General features: G+C 40.2%; 1 protein-coding gene across 6 annotated transcripts in view; it reads right to left on the minus strand.

Moving 5' to 3' along the window:
• TAOK3 (TAO kinase 3) overlaps positions 1–20802 on the minus strand; it is a 243625-nt gene that overhangs the window by 133627 nt on the left and 89196 nt on the right. For all 6 annotated transcript variants that reach the window (XM_056537203.1, XM_056537201.1, XM_056537204.1 and 3 more), the window contains 7 exons: positions 20287–20376; positions 19218–19426; positions 17901–17972; positions 17705–17806; positions 5004–5049; positions 1685–1781; positions 86–199 (listed from right to left, as the gene is read on the minus strand). In XM_056537203.1, coding sequence (XP_056393178.1) covers positions 86–199; positions 1685–1781; positions 5004–5049; positions 17705–17806; positions 17901–17972; positions 19218–19364 — 578 coding nt within the window. In that variant the 5' untranslated portion in view covers positions 19365–19426; positions 20287–20376. The remainder of the gene's footprint in view (positions 1–85; positions 200–1684; positions 1782–5003; positions 5050–17704; positions 17807–17900; positions 17973–19217; positions 19427–20286; positions 20377–20802) is intronic.

Here is a 20802-nt window from a genome sequence, read left to right on the forward strand (position 1 = left end):
CATAATAGTGATATCTAAGGTGCCCTACTAAAGTGAATGATAATAACAAAAAACATGTATCCTTTATGACTGCGAAAAGTTTTACCAATATGGGGTTCCCACGAAGGAGTTGGCAGGTGAAGCTATAGATGCAGAACCAAAGTCCGCTAATTTTACCTGACCAGGCTCAGTAAGCAGGATATTTCCAGCTTTAATATCCCTTAAAAAAAACATAAAACAAAATGTATTAAACATTCATACTGCATTTATGAATGTGAACAGATGTACTACATAGATCTAGTAAACAACAGATCAACCTTTAAAAAATCATAATCAACTATTTTAATGTGTTTAGTTTTGCACAGTGTTCTGTAACCAATTACAGTTGTCATTCATTATGAACAGGGTAACTAATTTAAAATTGGATAGGTTTTATTTTTCACCATGTTATGATAGTAGAATTTTATAAAAACTGAGAAATGTATGCCAAGGATTTATTTATTTATTAGTGGAACAAGCTGTCCCATTATAAACTAGCATATGCCCCAAACACTGAATTTATATATCCACTAGAGGGGGTTGTAGTCAAGTCTATTTCTAATACTTATAAAATTTGACTATTTTCAGCAGTTCTGATCAAATATTTTGCCAGTGCCTCACATTCACCTAGTTACTGTGATCACTGTGAATGGTAAAAGTCTTGTGTTCAGCTGTACACTATAGGCTTTTATCACCAATATTAAAGTGAATGTTATGACACAAAAGTGTGCACTGTTATATTGTTATTCATGAAGGATGTATGAAGAATATGACCTATGTTTAAAAAAAAAATATATATATATATTCCTATACATCAGTCCCAACTCAAGTAGAGTTTACTATTAAATTTCCTTACATCTGAAACATGGACAATAAGGAGTATTTACAAAGCACTGTGCATATCTAAAAACAAAATTTTAATGTTCTCCTCTGGCTTTGCTTTTATTATTGTCGGAGACAGTCTTACAAATTCAATCAGATTTGATGGATGAATTACAGCATAGGCAATGATAGACACCATGATGAAACCCCTACAGATCCCATTGTAAGTCAATGGCAACTGTTGGGCACAACTAGAATCTATCGTTAAAATGGCAGCTCTAACGCAAATGAAAGGTGTGTAAAATGTACAAGTTATATATCCTTTAGTAAAGGTGTTAAGATTTAGTACCTATATAAATGTGGTCCTATGTTCTATAACAACTGACCGGCATTATTGAGACTTTTGTGCATTAAGCATTAGAATAGAAGCCACAATGCTGTAATGGACCTATCACACAAGGGATCCCAGTGGTGCCTGAGGATCCGCACCAACTTATAATGGGGGTCCATCAAATTCCAATAAGGTCTACATAATTGAGCTCGTAGGGATTTTTTTCTTCCCTACCACAAACACCACAATTTGAAAAAAAAGCATCTATAACTCCTAAGAATACTGTTTTGTGCACACACAGCTAAGACTACCCAGTTTTCAGAGAGATCCAAAGCTTATTATAATGGAGCTTCAAGATCTGGTATTTTTGTACCATAATAAAATGAATGGAGTATAAAAGTGCAGCTTGTTTGTACGGTATGATTAGTTGAGCGATAGTCCAGTTAGTAACAAAAATATCAGTTTATTTCTCTGTTTCATTATGATAGTGGTTCAATAATAAATATAACTTACCTATGAATCATATTGCGTGAATGCAGGTAGTCCAGCCCCTGCAAGGCACCATGAGTAATGGCAGCTATCTCCACTTCCTGAAGTGGTTTCTTGTGAACTATGGAAAAAGAGAATATCAGTACAAGAGGAGACCAAAACACTTTACACTGCCAGATCATGTTCCTATAACAGGAAATGCATCCATCTTACTTTTTTTAAGAAATCAATTTGTTTGTTATTTTCAATTCAAAGGCTATAGACTCCTCGTGATTTTTATAACTGCATTGTACTAATTTTAGTATAACAAAAAAAAAAAATAATAAAAAGTCTGATCTGGTCGTAAATCAGCAAAGGCTAGGTTCACATGGCCGTTGTCTCCTGTCCCAATATTCTCCCATCGCTGCTGCTAAACGGACCATATTAACAAACTGATGCCATTAAAGAGTACCTGTCATGATTCACTGCCCTATCATGATAAACCATCCCCTGCCTTTATTTTGATTATTTTTTTAGTTTTCTACCTTGATTTTGCTCTGTATTTTCTGCTCAGTCTCAGTCAGATTCACAAACTGGGAAAAGGCGTTCCCCAGCAGGTGTGACATCATCTGAAGCCATACAGGGGAGAACTTCCTCCCTCAACCTGCTACACACAGCGCAGAGCAGTTCAGTGTGAGATAAGCTATGATTGGCTAAGGTCACATACACCCTCAGCACTCCAGACTGCATTTCCTGATTTTGGACTTCTGCCAGGCCAGTAGGAGTCCAAAGTCTGTGCAAGAGATGGGGGGAAATGTGCTCTGGACAAGTAGGGAGAAATCTCATGGTAGCTTTGTTAAACACAAATAAAATATCAAAAACGTCATCATTTTTAAACAAAGTGCAGTTGAAAGATTTTTTTTAATTAAAGGAATGCAATAGCAAAACATTTGTTTTAATGACAGTGCCCATTTAAGTGGCATCCTGTTGCATCAGTTTTTAATCTGTCTATTATCCATTTTTATTTTTGTCTGGCTACTTCCTGGTTTATCACACGTCTTCTGAGCATATTCAGAAGTAATAACTGATCACAACGGATTGCAAAAAACAGGTGCCAACAGAGACATTAAAGGCTCATCCATTTTCAATCTGCTACCCATACTTCAATGTCAAATTTATAATATCCATTTCTATTCCGTTATTTTTGAAGGCAAAAAAATAAAAAATAAATAAAAGAAAAAGAGAACATGCAACATCTTTTTGCCGTCAAAAATAAACTTATTAGGAACCAAATGGGAGCAAAAGACTTGCAAAGGACTGTAAAAAAAATCCCATTGACATCAAAGGGATTCATTTACAGCCATTTGCAAGCAGTATGAACATGTTCAGAACGGATTTAATAATAGGCATGAGAATAGAAACGGTAATGTGAACGAGCCCTAAGAAGATTGTTCAAGAGAAGAGAGATAAGGAGCTGGAGAAGAAGCAGTAAGGCAACTTTTCAGAATGACTTTACACAGAATAGCAGATAGCATGAAATGTGTCAGGACAGGACAGGCATGATGCGAACAAGCACGAAGATTCTATCAAGCTTTATGCCAATAGCGACTGTAATCTGCTTCAACCGTAATGCCTTATATTTTTATAAGGTCACAGAACTCCTATACAAGCATTATACGCGGACTTAAAGAACTTGTCATCAATTTCATGCTGCCAGAACTACAAGTCATGAGGGCGGTCATCAGCAGCTTTTCTCCACCCCACCTGCCTTGACTGATAGATCTCTCCGTGTTTGGGTATAGGGAGAGATTAACCAGGGAGTGGTGGGACAGGAAGAATCTGCTGGTGACCACCTTGATGACTCATAGTTCAGGCAGCATAAAATCGATGAAAAGTTCCCTCTAATAAAAAGGTATCAAGATATCCTATTGTGATAGCATAAGGCCAACATATGCCATCAATTTATGACTTGTGTGAGTCCAATTTATGGAACCCCACTAGAGATGAGCGAACTTACAGTAAATTCGATTCGTCACGAACTTCTCGGCTTGGCAGTTGATGTCTTTTCCTGCACAAATTAGTTCAGCTTTCAGGTGCTCCGGTGGGCTGGAAAAGGTGGATACAGTCCTAGGAGACTCTTTCCTAGGAATGTATCCACCTTTTCCAGCCCACCGGAGCACCTGAAGGCTGAACTCATTTACGAAGGCTAAGTCATCAACTGCCGAGCCGAGAGGTTTGTGACGAATCGAATTTACTGTAAGTTCGCTCATCTCTAAACCCCACCAATCCTGTGAATGATGGGGCTGTTCTGCTGATTCAAGGAAAGGTTTGTAGTTTGTCTGACAATTCAGGGACTCAGATGGGCGGGACTTAATTTTATAAATGAAAGTGAATATCAGGTCATAGGCGGGATTATACAGTCTTTGGGTGTGTACTAGACATACACACCCCTAAATATCCAACATTCACACTCACTGATTGTATAATTCCACCATCACCTGATATTTACTGCCATTATTTAAATTATATTCACACCTATCTGACTGATTCTATGAATTGTTAGACAAAATTATAAACCCCCATATCTCATGAACAGAAAGGCATATCAAGAAACTGTACGAAAGGTATTTGATCAACTCACCCTAGACGATTTTTGGCAATTGTGACTTTTTTTCATCCTTACCTTTCAATTACCATATTTGTATTTTTCCAACAACAGTGGAAATTTAAAAGGGCCTTACATTTCTTCTAACATAATAAAATCATAACATTGAGTATAAACTAAGTTGGTTAAACTGGTTGCCAATATAATCATTTCTTTCTATAAGCACTGGAGGCGAGCTGCTGCTGTATGTGCTGCTTTCTCCCTCCTGCTCTGGCCTATAGCCCTGCCCTTTCACAAATCTTCATCCCTCTTCCTCAGCACATCCATAAAAGGGGCAGAGATATTGGCAGTAGGGGGCGGAGTTATTGTCCAGAGCGGGCACGAGAAAGCACTGCACATGCAGCAGCCCGACTCCATTGCAGATAAGAGATTACTACATTAGCTACAAGATGAATATCTTTGTAACAGCTAGAAACTAGAAATGCTATAAACAGGGTCACCCACAATATCTACCTGTATATTCAGGTTAGTCAGTTTCCCTTTAAAAAGGAAGATAAACATTAAAACAAAATGCTTCTTAAGAAGTTATTTTTCACATACATGTCAAAATAAAAATAATGTTGCATAGTTTTTGGCTATGAAATCACATAAAATGGTCATACAAAATATTTTCAAAAAGAAGAATTCATCAGCAAGCACACTTCTATTTTACATAATGATAGTGAGCAGTACTTATAGAAGGTGTCTTTTTCCTCTTACCCTCTAGCAAATCTGATGCAGATCCTAGGCAGTATTCCATCACCAGCTGGAATAAACCATAAATTAAGGTATGAAACTATGCAGGTATAAAGTAGTGCAAGGTGGACCAATATGGCAATATATTATCAAAAGCTTGCTACATCTAAATTTTACATATGAACACAGACGATGAAAGCCAGATCTCAGAATGTCTGATATTCAGGGTTGTAACGCAATTGAAACAAATTAACCAGCACAACATCCAGCGGCAGAGAGCTTTGCAGTCTACATCAACGTAGGCTTCCTTCCCCTAGATATCAACTTGCATGATTCCTTACAGGCTTTGGTATAAAAAGATCATTGGAAGGATCTCCGTACTAATCTGTAATATGTTTCTATACATAGCAACTAGCCTTCCCCATTTTTATATATACACACACACTAACTATACATATATTTATTTTTTACTATTTTGTTTATTTATAACATAAAATATATTGTAATCAATTAGATTTGTTGTATAAATTTGTTTTCTGGCTACTGCAATACACCCATTTCAACTCTTAAAGGGGTACTCCGGTGAAAACTTTTTTCTTTTAAATCAACTGGTGGCAGAAAGTTAAACATATTTGTAAATTACTTCTATTAAAAAATCTTAATCCTTCCAGTACTTATTAGCTGCTGAATGCTACAGAGGAAATTCCTTTCTTTTTGGAACACTGATGACATCACGAGCACAGTGCTCTCTGCTGACATCTCTGTCCATTTTAGCAACCATGCATAGCAGATGCATAGCAGATGTATGCTAAGGGCAGCATGGTGGCTCAGTGGTTAGCACTGCTGCCTTGCAGTGCTGGGGTCTTGGGTTCAAATCCCACTAAGGACAACAATAAATAAAGTGTTATTATTATTATAATAACGTCATCAGAAAGAACTGTGCTCGTGATGTCATCAGAGAGCATTCCAAAATTTAAAGAATTTCCTCTGTAGTATTTAGCAGCTAATAAGTACAGGAAGGATTAAGATTTTTTTTAATATAAGTAATTTACAAATATGTTTAACTTTCTTCCACCAGTTGATTTAAAAGAAAAAAAGTTTTCACCGGAGTACCCCTTTAATTTAGGTTTTTAACTTCTGAACCCTCTTGGTCTTTGTAAAATCTAATCTGCTTTAACAGCAGCTACCTGGCACTGGTTAATATACACAAGTTTCTACTTATTTTCCCATGTCAGTTTTACTCTACAATTTTCTATTCACACATACAGTATCACACACATAGTTGATGCACAGGATATAAAGATTTTCTGATGCAGATTTCAATGTAAACTAAATGACTGAGCACAGCTTCTAATCTGCAGTTACAAATCCTGCGCAGGATCCTGTACGTGTGAATAGACTAAGGATACATTCACACGTACAGGGCTGCTGCATATTTTGTGCTGCTGATTTGGCAACTCCACTTCAATGGGTAGCAAAATCAGCTGAACAAAATATGCAGTAAAAACATGCAACAGATTCTGTACGTGTGAATGAACCCTTAAGGGTACGTTCACACATACAGGATCCTGCGCAGATTTGTAACTGCAGATTAGAAGCTGTGCTCAGTCATTTAGTTTACATTGAAATCTGCAGCAGAAAATCCTGCGCATCGAATCTGCACAGGATCCTGTCCGTGTGATCGTACCCTAAGGGTCTATTCAACTATACAGTATCCTGCACTTATGTGATGCGCAGGATTTGAACCTGCAGATTTTATGCTGCAGAGTTCAATGTAAACTATGACAAAACACAGCTTCAAATCCTGCACATCAAATATGCGCAGGATACTGTACATGTGAAGAGATTTACAGTATCTTGCGCCTATTTGATGCACAGGATTTGAAGCTGCAGATTTAAATCTGTGTTCAGTCAATTAGTTTACATTGAAGTCTGCAGCATAAAATCTGCAGCTTAAAATATGTACAGGATAATGTACATGTGAATGCACCCTAAGAGTGCGTTAACACGTGCATATTGTCTGCTGCAGATCTTCTGCTGATTTTGCTGCCCTTTGAAGTCAATGAGCAGCAAAATCTGCAGCAGCAAATCTGCAGCAAGAATATGCACGTGTGAACGTACCCTTAGGCTGCGTTCACACGGGCGTAATTGTCAGCGGATCCACAGCTGCGGATCCGCTGACAAAGGCCCCTAAAGTGCTGCCCTCTTTGTGCCTGCTAATAGCAGCAATCCGCCGCTACCAGCAGACACACTGTGAAGTGCGAGCCGCAGTGTATCCGCACATCCCGCACATCGTGGCCGCTCCCCCGGCTCCCTGAGCTACACAGAGAGCGGCCGCGATGTGTGCGAGTACACTGCAGGGTAACTCTCACATCGCAGTGTGTCTGCTGGTAGTGGCGGATTGACGCTATTAGCAGGCACTAAGAGGGCAGCACTTTAGGGGCCTTTGTCAGCAGATCTGCAGCTGCGGATCCGCTGACAAATACGCCGGTGTAAACGCACCCTTAGGGTCTATTCCCACAAAGTATCCTGCACAGGATTTTCTGCTGCAGAATTATATCTGCTGCAGTAAAATAAATTTCTGAGCAAAGCTTCTAATCTGTTAAATACGTGCGCATCAGGGTCTGCTGCATATTTTGTGAAGCGGATTTTGCTACCCAACAACTTTAGCAGATCCTGTACATGTGAATGTACCCTTAGAATGTAATTTCTCCAAATAGTGCACAACCTTACTTAAAGGGGTACTCCACTGGAAAACTATTTTTTTTTTTTTTTTTTATCAACTGGTGCCAGAAAGTAAAACAGATTTGTAAATTACTTCTATTTAAAAATCTTAACCCTTTCAGTACTTAGCTGCTGTACGCTCCACAGGAAGTTTTTTCTTTTTGAATTTCCTTTCTGTTCGACCACAGTGCTCTTTGCTGACACCTCTGTCCATTTCAGAAACTGTCCAGAGTAGGAGCAAATTCCCAAAGAAAACCTATCCTGTTCTGGACAGTTCCTAAAATGGACAGAGGTGTCAGCAGAGAGCACTGTGGTCAAACGGAAAGGAAATTTAAAAAGAAAAAAAAACTTCCTGAGGAGCATACAGCAGCTGATAAGTACTGGAAGGGTTAAGATTTTTAAATAGAAGTAATTTACAAATATGTTTAACTTTCTGGCACCAATTGATTAAAAAAAAAAAAAATTTCCAGTGGAAAACACCTTTATCCACTGTGGTTATTGCATATTACATAAATGCAGAGCAGTAGTTACCTAGTAAGAATGCGACCGGACCTCCAAAACCCAACGTTTCACCATGTCTGCTTCTTCTGGGGCACATGCGAAACATTGGGTGCATGTATGCACAATGGACAGACTCCTAAATATGGATCATCTTGCTATACCTTATTAAGGGTAATTGTGGGCTTAGATATCCTTACCAAGGTTGTTTGTACTGCTGGCCACCAGTTTGACAGCGACCATCAATCATATATATTACATTTTATACTATTTCTACAATTTGTAGCTCTGGGGACCTCAGTTTCTGCATTGTGCAGACCCATGTCTGTCTGTACTCTCTGATGATAGTATTTTTATTTGTTTTTAAATGTATGTCTATGATTGCATTTATGTTTAAAAAAATGATTAATACTTGTACCTGATCTGCATACGCCTAATCTTTTTTGTATGATATATATCAAGCATAGGGTCACATTTTTGAGCATGCATATTTTTGTATATTTAATAAAATGTGACAAAAAAGCAGCAATTTTGGACTTTATTTTTTACGTTTACGCCGTTCAGATTTTCTTCTTGCTCTTTTGATTTTATTTTGATAGTTCGGACATTTGCGCACGCGGCGATACCAAATATGTTTATACATTTTTTTATTAATTTTTTTACGCTTTTTGGGGGTAAAATGTGAAAAAGGGACAATTTACATTTTTATTGAGGGAGGGGATATTTTCCTTTTTTTTTTGTCCCCATAGTGGACTATCTATAGCAATCATTTGATTGCTAATACTGTTCAGTGCTATGCATAAGGCATAGCACTGATCAGTGTTATCTGCGATCTTCTGCTCTGGTATGCTCGATCTCAGACCAGAGCAGAAAACCCCAGGAGATGGACTGAGGCAGGTGAGGGAACCTCCGAGGGTGATCCGATCATCCTTTTAAACATGCACACTGCCGCAGATGCCGTGATCTGTATTGATCACGGCATCTGAGGGGTTAATCGCGGACATCAGCGAGATCGCTGATGTCCGTCATTACCGGCGGTTCTCCGGCTGCTACCAGCAGCTGGGACCTGCAGTGCATGACTCGACCGTTGCTCCGATGTTCGTGGTCATGTACATCCACACCAGGACGTACATTTAAGTCCACACCAGTACCTCCACACCAGGACGTACATTGAAGTCCATGGTCACTAAGGGGTAAAGGATAGCCTTATGCCTATCAAATGCATGCTTATAAAGTGTCCCTGTTATTTAAAAAAAAAAAAAAAAAAAACTCCATGAGGAGAACGAGCTTGGAGAAGTGTGTGTCACCGCAGTTCTCTTCCCGGCTCATATCAATATTTGCCTTAATGCCCAATAAAATTATAATTGAGCAGGGAGACAAATCACAAGCTAGGGAATTAACTGCGCTGCGTGCACTTCTCCCAAACTTTCTACCGATTCGTGGGGGTCTGAATACGGAGAACCTGACCTATCAAAATTTTTGACATGTCAGGTACACTTAAACACAAAAAATAAAATAAAAAATCACAGACAAATGGTCAACTTACTGGTTACTGATACAAGGGCAGATTAGGCACCTATTTCCATTATGATGCAGATCAGCCACCATGCTATATAAGAGGAGGTTGAACAGGTGCAAAATACTGATTAACAACCACACACACGCCTACTATTCATAAGAGGGGTAGCTGCCTAGTATTCTAGTTGCAAACATAAGGCATATACAGGGTGGCAGTAACATGATGATGTTTTTGTGATGTGGTCTGGCCATGTGATGCTGGGGGAGACCAGGGTGTCGGTGCATTGTGGGGTGCACACAGAAGAAGCTGGGCAGCCTGCCTGGTCGAACAGTATGGGTGTCACTAAAAGGTTGTAAGCCAGCATGGTGCACTACACGCTATCATGTTACTGGCACCCTGTGCATGCCTTATTTGTGTGCTACTACAGTGACCCCCCCCCCACCTACGATGGCCCACAACATACGATAATTTCAACATGCGATGGCCTCTCAGAGGCCATCGCATGTTGAAGCCAGCATCAACATGCGATGCCTTTGTGTGTCGGGGCCATTGCATAAACGGCTATCCGGCAGCACAGACTGCTTCAGCTGCCACCGGATAGCTGTTTACGGTGCCCTGTGTGCTGGGGTGACAATCACTCACCTGTCCTCGGGGCTCTGGATCGTCCTCTTCGGGATCCCCTGCATCGCCGGCGCTCTCAGTCGCCGCCCCGTCATCCTATAGGAGCGGCGTGCATAATGACGTGACGGCGGCGACGGAGAGCGAGGATCCCGGGGAAGCAGAGACGTCCGGAGCATCAGTGACACGGCGACAGCGATGGAGGGCGACATCCAGGGCAGCGGTGAGGGTCCAGAGCGGCGGGGACAGGTGAGCATTACTTCCTATTCTTTCCATTGCACGGATCCCTCAACATACGATGGTTTCAACAAATGATGGTTCATTTGGAACGGATTACCATCGTATGTTGAGGAACCACTGTATAATACTTTGGTTGTTCATCAGTATTTTGCACCTCCTCTTATATAGCACTGTGGCTGATCTGCATCATGGAAATACATTCATATCCGTAAATGTTGGCACCCCTGAAATTTTTAAGAAAATTAAGTATCTGTCAGAGAAAAGGATTGCAGTAACACATGTTTTGCTATACACAAGTTTATTCCCTTTGTGTGTATTGGAACTAAACAAAAAAAAGGGAGGAAAAAAAGCTAATTGGACATTATGTCACACCAAACTCCAAAAATGGGTTGGCCAAAATTATTGGCACCCTTAACTGTATATTTGGATGCACACCCTTTGGAAAAAATAACTGAAATCAGTCGCTTCCTATAACCATCAATAAGATTCTTACACCTCTCAGCCGGAATGATGAACCACTCTTCCTTTGGTCTTTCTTATTGGAAGGGCCTTTTCCTAACAGCAATTTTAAGATCTCTCCACAGGTATTCAATGTGATTTAGATCTGGACTCATTGCTGCCACTTCAGAACTCTCCAGCGCTTTGTTGCCATCCATTTCTGGGTGCTTTTTTGACGTATGTTTGGAGTCATTGTCCTGCTGGAAGACCCAAGATCTTGGATACAAACACAGCTCTCTGACACTGGGCTGTACAGTGCGACCCAAAATCCGTTCGTAATCCTCAGATTTCCTGATGCCTTGCACACATTCAAGGCAACCAGTGACAGAGGCAGCAAAACAACCCCAAAACATCATTGAACCTCCACCATATTTCACTGTAGGTACTGTGTTCTTTTCTTTGTAGGACTCATTCCGTTTTTTTGGCAAACAGTAGAAGGGATGTGCTTCACCAAAAAGCTCTATCTTGGTCTCATCTGTCCACAAGACGTTTTCCCAGAAGGATTTTGGCTTACTCAAGTTCATTTTGGCAAAATGTAGTCTTGCTTTTTAGGTCTCTGTGTCAGCAGTGGGGTCCTCCTGGGTCTCCAGCCGTAGCGTTTCATTTCATTTAAATGTCGACTGATATTTTGTGCTGACACTGATGCTCCCTGATCCTGCAGGACAGCTTGAATATCTTTGGAACTTGTTTGGGGCTTCTTATCCACGATCCGGGCTATTCTGCGGCGACACCTTTCATCAATTTTTTTCTCTTCTGTCCACCCCCAGCGAGATTAGCTACAGTGCCATGGGTTGCAAACTTCTTGATAATGTTGCGCACTGTGGACAAAGGCAAATCTAGATCTCTGGAGATGGACTTGTAACCTTGAGATTGTTGATATTTTTCCACAATTTTCGTTCAAGTCTTCAGACAGTTTTCTTCTCCTCTTTCTGTTGTCCTTGCTTAGTGTGGCACACACAGACACACAATGCAATGACTAAGTGAACTTCTCTCCTTTATCTGCTTTTAGGTGTGATTTTTATATTGCCAACACCTGTTACTTGCACCAGGTGAGTTTAAAGGAGCATCACATGCTTGAAAAAATCTTATTTTTCCACAATTTCGGGTGCCAATAATTTGGTCCAGCCCATTTTTGGAGTTTGGTGTGACATAATGTCCAATTTGCTTTTTTCCTCCTTTTTTGGTTTAGTTCCAATACACACAAAGGGAATACACATGTGTACAATTCCTGTATTGTATTCTAATTGTTACACATCCACACCGTTTATCTGGTGTAGGATTCTATTGTGGCACTTGTAGTCCGCTGCAGGCATCCTCCATTGTATGCATTTTTATGCTGGGGATCGCCCCTAGCAACGGACTACAAGGGCAGGATCTGCTCCCCCAGTATAAATGCACAACCGCATTTGGGGTTGAGCACCTCCAGCCATTTGAGACCACGTTTTTTTGTTGTTTGTTTAAATTTTAAATTTGGAGGTGTGTAAACTCCAACATTAATGCGCCTTGAATATCTACAAGGCAGCATTAAGGTAGCACCTGTGAGGCCAGGCACCCATAATAGCCAACTCAGGTGGGGCTTGCAGCTTGCCTCCCTCCTCCCATTGCATGTGTGCTCAGTAACACTGGAGGGTATCTGGAAGGAAGTTGTGAGTCAACCGAATGCTGCCGTAATTGCCCACTGGCCCCTGTTCTGCTTATCAAGCACAGGTAGGATTAGCGTTAGGTCTCGCACCAATTTGAGAAACTTTGGCGTTGGTGTGCGGGCTCTGGTGTGTCCTTCATATAAGGATACACTGGCGAATGTCTCAATTTTAACATCAGTGTTGAGGGATAGCCAATGTATTGTTTACATCTACCACAGTAGTGCACCCATATTCCTGTATTGTATTCTAATTGTTACACATCCACACCGTTTATCTGGTGTAGGATTCTATTGTGGCACTTGTAGTCCGCTGCAGGCATCCTCCATTGTATGCATTTTTATGCTGGGGATCGCCCTTAGCAACGGACTACAAGGGCAGGATCTGCTCCCCCAGTATAAATGCACAACCGCATTTGGGGTTGAGCACCTCCAGCCATTTGAGACCACGTTTTTTTGTTGTTTTGCTATACACGTGTATTCCAACAAACATGTGGTACTGCAATCCTTTCCTATGAGAATTACTCCATTTTCTGGAAAATTTTTAGGGGTGTCAACATTTACGGCCATGACTGTATGTGCTTAACCTGCCCTTTTATCGGTAACCAGAAAGTTGGCCTTTTTTCTGTGATTTTTTAAGTCATTTATGTCCTTTTTCTGAGTTTTTACTTTTACCCCTTAAGGACCATTTGGGCCTAAAGTACTTTTTTTTTTTACGTTTTAGTTTTTTCCTAACTCATAACGCTTATATTTTCATCCACAGACCAGTATGAGGGCTTGCTTTTTGCAAGACCAGTTGTCCGTTGTAATGCCATCACTCACTTTACCATAAAGTGTATGGCGCAACCCAAAAATACTATTTGTGTGGGGAAATTAAAAAGAAAACCGCAATTTTGCAAGTTTTGGAAGGTTTCGTTTTCACGCCGTGCAATTTATGGAAAAATGACAAGTGTTCTTTATTCTTTGGGTCAATATGATTAAAATGATACTTATGATAACATACTTTTCTATTACTGTTGTGCTTAAAAAAATAAAAATCGCAAACTTTTTAACCAAATTAGTACGTTTAAAATCCCCCTATTTTGAAGACCTATAACTTTTAAATTTTTCCGTATAAGCAGCTATATGAGGGTTCATTTTTTGCGTCGTGATCTGTACATTTTTTTTTGTTACCATATTTGCTTATATAAAACTCTTCATAAGTTAAAAAAAATTATAATAATTTGGAATAAAAGGTTATAAAAAAAGCAGCTATTTTGGACTTTTTTTTACGTTCACTGTACGGTATCATTAACATTTTATTTGAATAGTTCGGATATTTACGCACGCGGCGATACCAAATATGTATATAAAAAATATTTTTTTGGACACTTTTTGGGGGAGGAGTTTTTTTCCCCTTTTTTTTCCCCTTTTTTTTCCCCTTTTTTTTCCCCCCCTTTTTTTTTTTTTTTTTTTTTTTTTTACACTTTAATAGTTCCCATAGGGGACTACGGTACTTATAGCAATCATTTGATTGCTAATACTGTTCAGTGCTATGCATAGGACATGGCACTGATAAGAATTATCGGTCATCTTCTGCTCTGGTCTACTTGGAAGGCAGCAGAGGCAGGTGAGGGGACCTCCATCTGCCATTCTGGATGATCGGATATCCGTGGCAATGCTGCGGGCGATCCGATCATCCATTTTAGTGACCGCAATGCGGCAGATGCCGTAATCTGTATTGAACACGGCATCTGAGCCGTTAATAGCGGACATCCGCACGATCGGATGTCCGCCATTACCGGCGGGTCCCTGGCAGCCATCAGCAGCCGGGACCTGACGCCCATGACCCGAGCATCGCTCCGATGCTCACGGTTATGCATGGGACGTAAATTTACGTCCTGGTGCGTTAAGTACCAGCTCACCAGGACGTACATTTATGTCCGGCATCGTTAAGGGGTTAAACTCCTTCACTGTATATGCAGCTACCACTACTGGATCCACTACTCTCTCAGTTAACCGAATGCTTAGGCTACATTCATACCATGTTTTTGCAATACATTTCCGGTATCAGGTTTTTGATGAATAACGGATTCCTCAAAACCGGACCAAACTGTATCAAAACGTGTGTACAAATTTTTACCCGAAAACAGTTTGAAAAAATGATGTCTTGTTGCATCAGTTTAAAAATAAAAAAAAAAGTCTACGTTGTTAACTTTTCATTCCATTCCGTGTGAACTGCACATGTGCAAACTTAAAAACCATATTGTGCAAACCGGATGGAACTGTACGCACATACGGTACATTGACTCCCATGTTAAAGGAACCGTATACAGTTTCAATATGGTTTTTCACCAGGAAAAAAAAAAAAGTGGTAGACTATGGAGAAAATAAAAAGGATAAAACTGTACAAGACGCAAAAACTACACAACCGGATGCATCGTTTGGCATACAGATTTCCATGGAGAGTCAATGCATACGGTTTTCAATACAGTTCCATACGGTTTTTCAAATTGAAAACTTATACGGGAACTGTATTGCAAAAACGTGGTTTTAATGCAGCCTTACTGATGTTAGTTTTAAACCTTTGCCCCTTTAATTTAAAATTATGTCTACTACTTATGATAGTTTTTCTTCTTTTAAATATACCATTTTCCTTTATAAAAGTTTCTCTCATATTCCCCCTGTCTTTTCTTACTTGCAAGCTATACAGGTTAAGGCCTTTTAACCATTTCTGGTAAGTTTTATCCTGCAATCCATGTATTCGTTTAGTAGGTCTCTAAACTCTCTCCTAAGTATCTTTATCAATATCCTTTTGAAGAAACAGTTGGGAGGGGGATTTATTAAAGTATTTTTGACAGGTTTCTGGCGTTATACATTTTTGCGCAATTAAGTTTGCTCTAAAAAATTTGTGACTTATTGCAATTTTTCAAAAAGTTAATCAGCATGGCAGCAGAGGCCTGCCAGACTTCTTAAGCTGTACACCTAGATTTCCCTGTGTGGCATACGGACCAGTCAATGCACGGGTAGATTTATTAAGTGGCCGATACACACAGCAGAAATTTTTTAGCTCAGACCGGCGTGAGATACAACGGTCATAGTAAATCCCCCCCCCCCCCACCCACCCCAGTCTCCAGTACTGCACACAATACTCCAAATGAGGTCGCTCTGTAAGATGGTTTAACCACTTTTCTCTTTCTACTGCCAATACCCATCACCCCACTATATACCCAAGCATTCTGCTAGCATTTCCTGCTGGTCTATGACACTGTCCGCCTACCCTTAAGTCTTCTTAAATATTGATCCCTAAATCCCTTTCCTTAGATACTGAGGTTAGGACTGTATTACACTGCTCAATGAATTAATCGTATGAAATAATTTCAACTTTACATAGTTGACTGTGCTTACGTCTGGATATGGAGTCATGCCCTACAACACCTGGGCATGCACCTGATGAGGTGGCAGATGGTCTCCTGAGGGCCCTCCAGACCACGACTAAAGCATCCGCCAACTCCTGTACAGTCTGTGGTGCAACGTGGCATTGGTGGATGGAGCGAGACATGATGTCCCAGATGTGCTCAATGGGATTTAGGTGTGGGGAACGGGCGGGCCAGTCCATAGCATCAATCCCTTCCTCTTGCAGGAACTGCTGACACACTCCAACCACATGAGGTCTCGCATGGTCTTGGAACCCAGGGCCAACTGCACCAGCATATGGTCTGACAAAGGGTTTGAGGATCTCATCTCGGTACCTTATGGCAGTCAGGCTACCTCTGGCAAGCACATGGAGGGCTGAGCGGCCCCCCAAAGAAATGCCACCCCACACCATTACTGACTCACTGCCAAACTGGTAATGCTGGAGGATGTTGCAGGCAGCAGAACGTTCTCCATGGCGTCTCCAGACTCTGTCACATCTGTCACATGTGATCAGTGGGAACCTGCTTTCATCTGTGAAGAGCACAGGGAGCCAGTGGCAAATTTGCCAATCTTGGTTTTCTCTGGCAAATGCCAAACGTCCTGCACGGCGTTGGGCTGTAAGCACAACCCCCTCCTGTGGACGCCGGGCCCTCATACCACCCTCATGGGATCTGTTTCTGACCGATTGAGTGGACACATGCACATTTGTGGCCTGCTGGAGGTCATTTTGCAGGGCTCTGGCAGTGCTCCTCCTTGCACAAAGGCGGAGGTAGCGGTCCTACTGCTGGGTTGTTGCCCTCCTACGGCCTCCTCCACATCTCCTGATGTACTGGCCTGTCTCCTGGTAGGGCCTCCATACTCTGGACACTACACTGACAGACACAGCAAAGCTTCTTGCCACAGCTCACATTGATGTGCCATCCTGGATGAGCTCCACTACCTGAGCCACTTGTGTGGATTGTAGACTCCGTCTCATGCTACCACTAGAGTGAAAGCGCCGACAGCATTCAAAAAAGACGCAACATCAGCCAGGAAGCATAGGAACTGAGAAGTAGTCTGTGGTCACCACCTGCAGTACCACTCCTTTATTGGGGGTGTCTTGCCTATAATTTCCACCTGTTGTCTGTTCCATTTGCACAACAGCATGTGAAATGGATTGTCAATCAGTGTTGCTTCCTGAGTGGACAGTGTGATTTCACAGACGTGTGATTGACTTGGAGTTACATTGTGTTGTTTAAGAGTTCCCTTCATTTTTTTGAGCAGTGTACATATTCTATTTTCTGCCCTTGGGGTTTATGCCTCAGGTGCATTATCTTGAACTTATTCACATTAAATGTCAGTTGCCAGAGTTCTGATTATTTTCCTAGTTTACCTTAATCATTAGCAATTTGGCGTATCCCTCCATTAACATCAAACCAGAAGCAAATCTTTGTGTCATCAGCAAAAAGACCAGTACTTACCATCACAACCTTTATGTACATTTACAGACCTCAATTTTACAAATATAGCAGAAAATGTTTAGGCCTATGTAGTAAAATATAATAGAACACAAAGTTTAATTAATTTAGCAGTAAGGCTGTCTCCCTTACTTACCCATGCTGTATGATCTTTCAAATAGCATCCCTTGTATTCTATCGTGTTTGGGTGTTTCAGCTGCTGTAGAAACCTGACCTCCTTGAGTATGTCCTGCCACTTCTGTGAAAAAAAAAAAAAATAAATGGTAATTTCGGGTTTCCAGAGTCACCAATACAACCGATGTGACTTTATATGTATGACAGCCTCTTCTTACCTCATTCATTTGCTTTCCACTGTAGGACATCTTCTTAACAGCCACTACTTCATTTGTTGTGGAATGTGTAGCCTAAATAAAGATTACAGTCACACCCATATAACCAATAGTTATTTTAGGACAGATATTATAACATATGCATCAATGATATAAAAAAAATCTTAAATGCAAAATAAAAACAACATGAACATGTACAGTCAAATACTGCATTTTGGAATTAAGAAAGAACACCGCTGACAACATATAACATTATATAAAATATTTAAAGTGTCATCGTGATTTAACATAACTTTTAACATGTCACAGAAACATATGAAAAGTTTGATCAGTGTCTTTTATTGAATCTGAAAGTGCCCATTTAAAGCTTCCCAACCACATCTAGCAGCCGAAAACAGGCTGGAGGGGACCAGTAAACAAAATGTATGAGATGGGAATACTCCTTTAAATGGGCACTGTCAGATACAAAAACTTTTGATATGTTGTAAAGCATGTATAACCAATAGGTTTTGCAATTGGTTTCATAAGAAAATTTTCAGCATTTCATACAGAAAAAGACAGTCAAACAACTGCCCCCTGCCTGCTTGGACACATACCAGTCCTGCTGTGTCCTTGTGTCATGGACACACTTCCTTGATTGACAGCTGTGAGCGCAGGGCTCAAAGCTGGAGGAAAAATTGTCCCACTGTCAGCTTTTGTCTCGTTACGGTCAGTGAGGACAAGCTGGGAGTTGTAGTTTTGCTAATGCTAGGGGAGATGTGAGCAGACAGCATATTGAGGGAGGGGGCAGAGACCTGCACAGTGAGGCCACGCCCCCTCCCTTTGAGAGGAATTCAGACTAGTGAGCTAAATTAAAAGTGTAATAAAAAAAAATAAAGGTGCTAGACACATAAAAATTAGATGTACGTGGTCAGGATTAGGTACTGAGTGATATATTAAAAAAAACATTTTTTGTTGGATCTGACGGGTACGCTTTAAAGCTACACAAATGTCAGCATGTACAAAATAGACCTTTATTAACCCCCAGAGAACATGCAACATACATCTACATGACCCAATCCTTAGCACTAGTTCATGTATGTCACATTGTACAACAAGTCTATTAAGCAAGAGCTTCATAGACGGTGAGTGACTCACAGTGAATGACCGAAATAACCAATCACGGTGATGTCTGTCTTTAACCTCTTAAATACAGCTGCATTTAAGAGATTTTTAATAGGAGCAGTCTCTTTTACATGCAAATGGAGACTTAAGTATAAATAAAATAACAAAAACATGTATAAAGAATATCCCAATGGTATGTATAGAAAGTCTTCTTACAAAATAAACTGCTCCAAAGCTTCCATGTCCTATTTCATGCAGATCCACAAATATTGTTTCTGGATCATTTTTACAAAAGAGGTCCGCAATGTCTGGATCCTTCAGCATCCCCTTCTTCATCTTGGATGGGATCGTAACGTCACTCATCCTTTCAGTCCCGAATTTGGATCATGCTACATTGAATGTACATCTGGCGTGAAGGCCAGTACCTAAAAATTCAAATATATCCCTATTAATCAACTTAAAGTATATATTCTTATTTACTTAACACCCTGTATAAATAAATATGTATATAGAACCAAAGTCCAAAATTTCCTTAACTTCTCTTTTCACAAAGCAGATACTTCAGTTAACATAATATAGGAGCACATTTTACTTGAAGTTGTCTGTGAAATTGAATGCTTAGTGAAAACTTGAACAGTATACACATCATTCAGCTGTACTGCAGAACTAAAACTGGGTAAACATAAACTTGGTTCGCATGTATTACTGAGTTCTTTTGTTTTTGAATTTCCTTTCTGTCTGACCAAAGTGCTCTCTGCTGACACCTCTGTCCATTTCAGGAACTGCCCAGAGTAGGAGCAAATCCCTATAGGAAACCTATCCTGCTCTGGACAGTTCCTAAAATGGACAGAGGTGTCAGCAGAGAGCACTGTGGTCAGACTGAAAGGAAATTCAAAAAGAAAAGAACTCTAATACATGCGAACCAAGTTTATGTTTACCCAGTTTTAGTTCTGCAGTACAGCTGAACGATGTGTTAGGAAGGGTTAAGACTTAAATAGAAGTAATTTACAAATATGTTTTAATTTTCTGGCACAAGTTGATAAAAAAATAAAAAAATAAAACATTTCCAGGGGAGTAGGCTGAAATAAGAGTGGCTGTGTTTTTTTATTTTTTATTTTTATTTTTTTTACACTTTCCCCATAAAACAATGTAGCTTGGCTGTATCTCACTGGGAACTAGTATTTTGACTCTTGTATTTGTAAGTATGGCCTCTTTTTTCAGTGATATTTGTTGGTTTGTTTTTTACCAACCCGACAAACACACAAAACAAAAAACAGACCGTTACCTGAAATATATGTGGCACAAAGCATAGTCAGATCTTCAAAAGAAACATAACAAAATTGCTTCTATTCTCCAAACTTCATCAGATGCACATCTGCAAAAAAAAAAAAAAACACATATGGAAATTTGTAACACTGTAAAACTTTATAAAGAATACTAAGACACAATTTCAAAGGATAAAAATACTGCTCAAGCCCAAAATGCAGTGGTTAACATACACATTATCCACACATTTAAGGGACAATGCCCCAGGTTACGTACAATTATAGATTTTAAATTTGTGGCGCATGTGCAACTTTAAATCCGGGGCTAAAGTTGAGCGAACTTACAGTAAATTGGTTCGCGGCTCGACACTTGATTATTTAAGACTGCATAAATTAGTTCTGCTTTCCAAATGCTCCGGAAGCCTGGAAAAGGTCGATACAGTCCTAGGAGACCTTAGACTGTCACCCCAGACTTTTCCAGGCCCCAAAGCACTTGGAAAGCAGAACTAATTTATGCAGTCTAAAATAATCAACAG

Source organism: Hyla sarda, chromosome 1 (assembly GCF_029499605.1).
Source record: "Hyla sarda isolate aHylSar1 chromosome 1, aHylSar1.hap1, whole genome shotgun sequence".
Lineage (NCBI taxonomy): Eukaryota > Metazoa > Chordata > Amphibia > Anura > Hylidae > Hyla > Hyla sarda.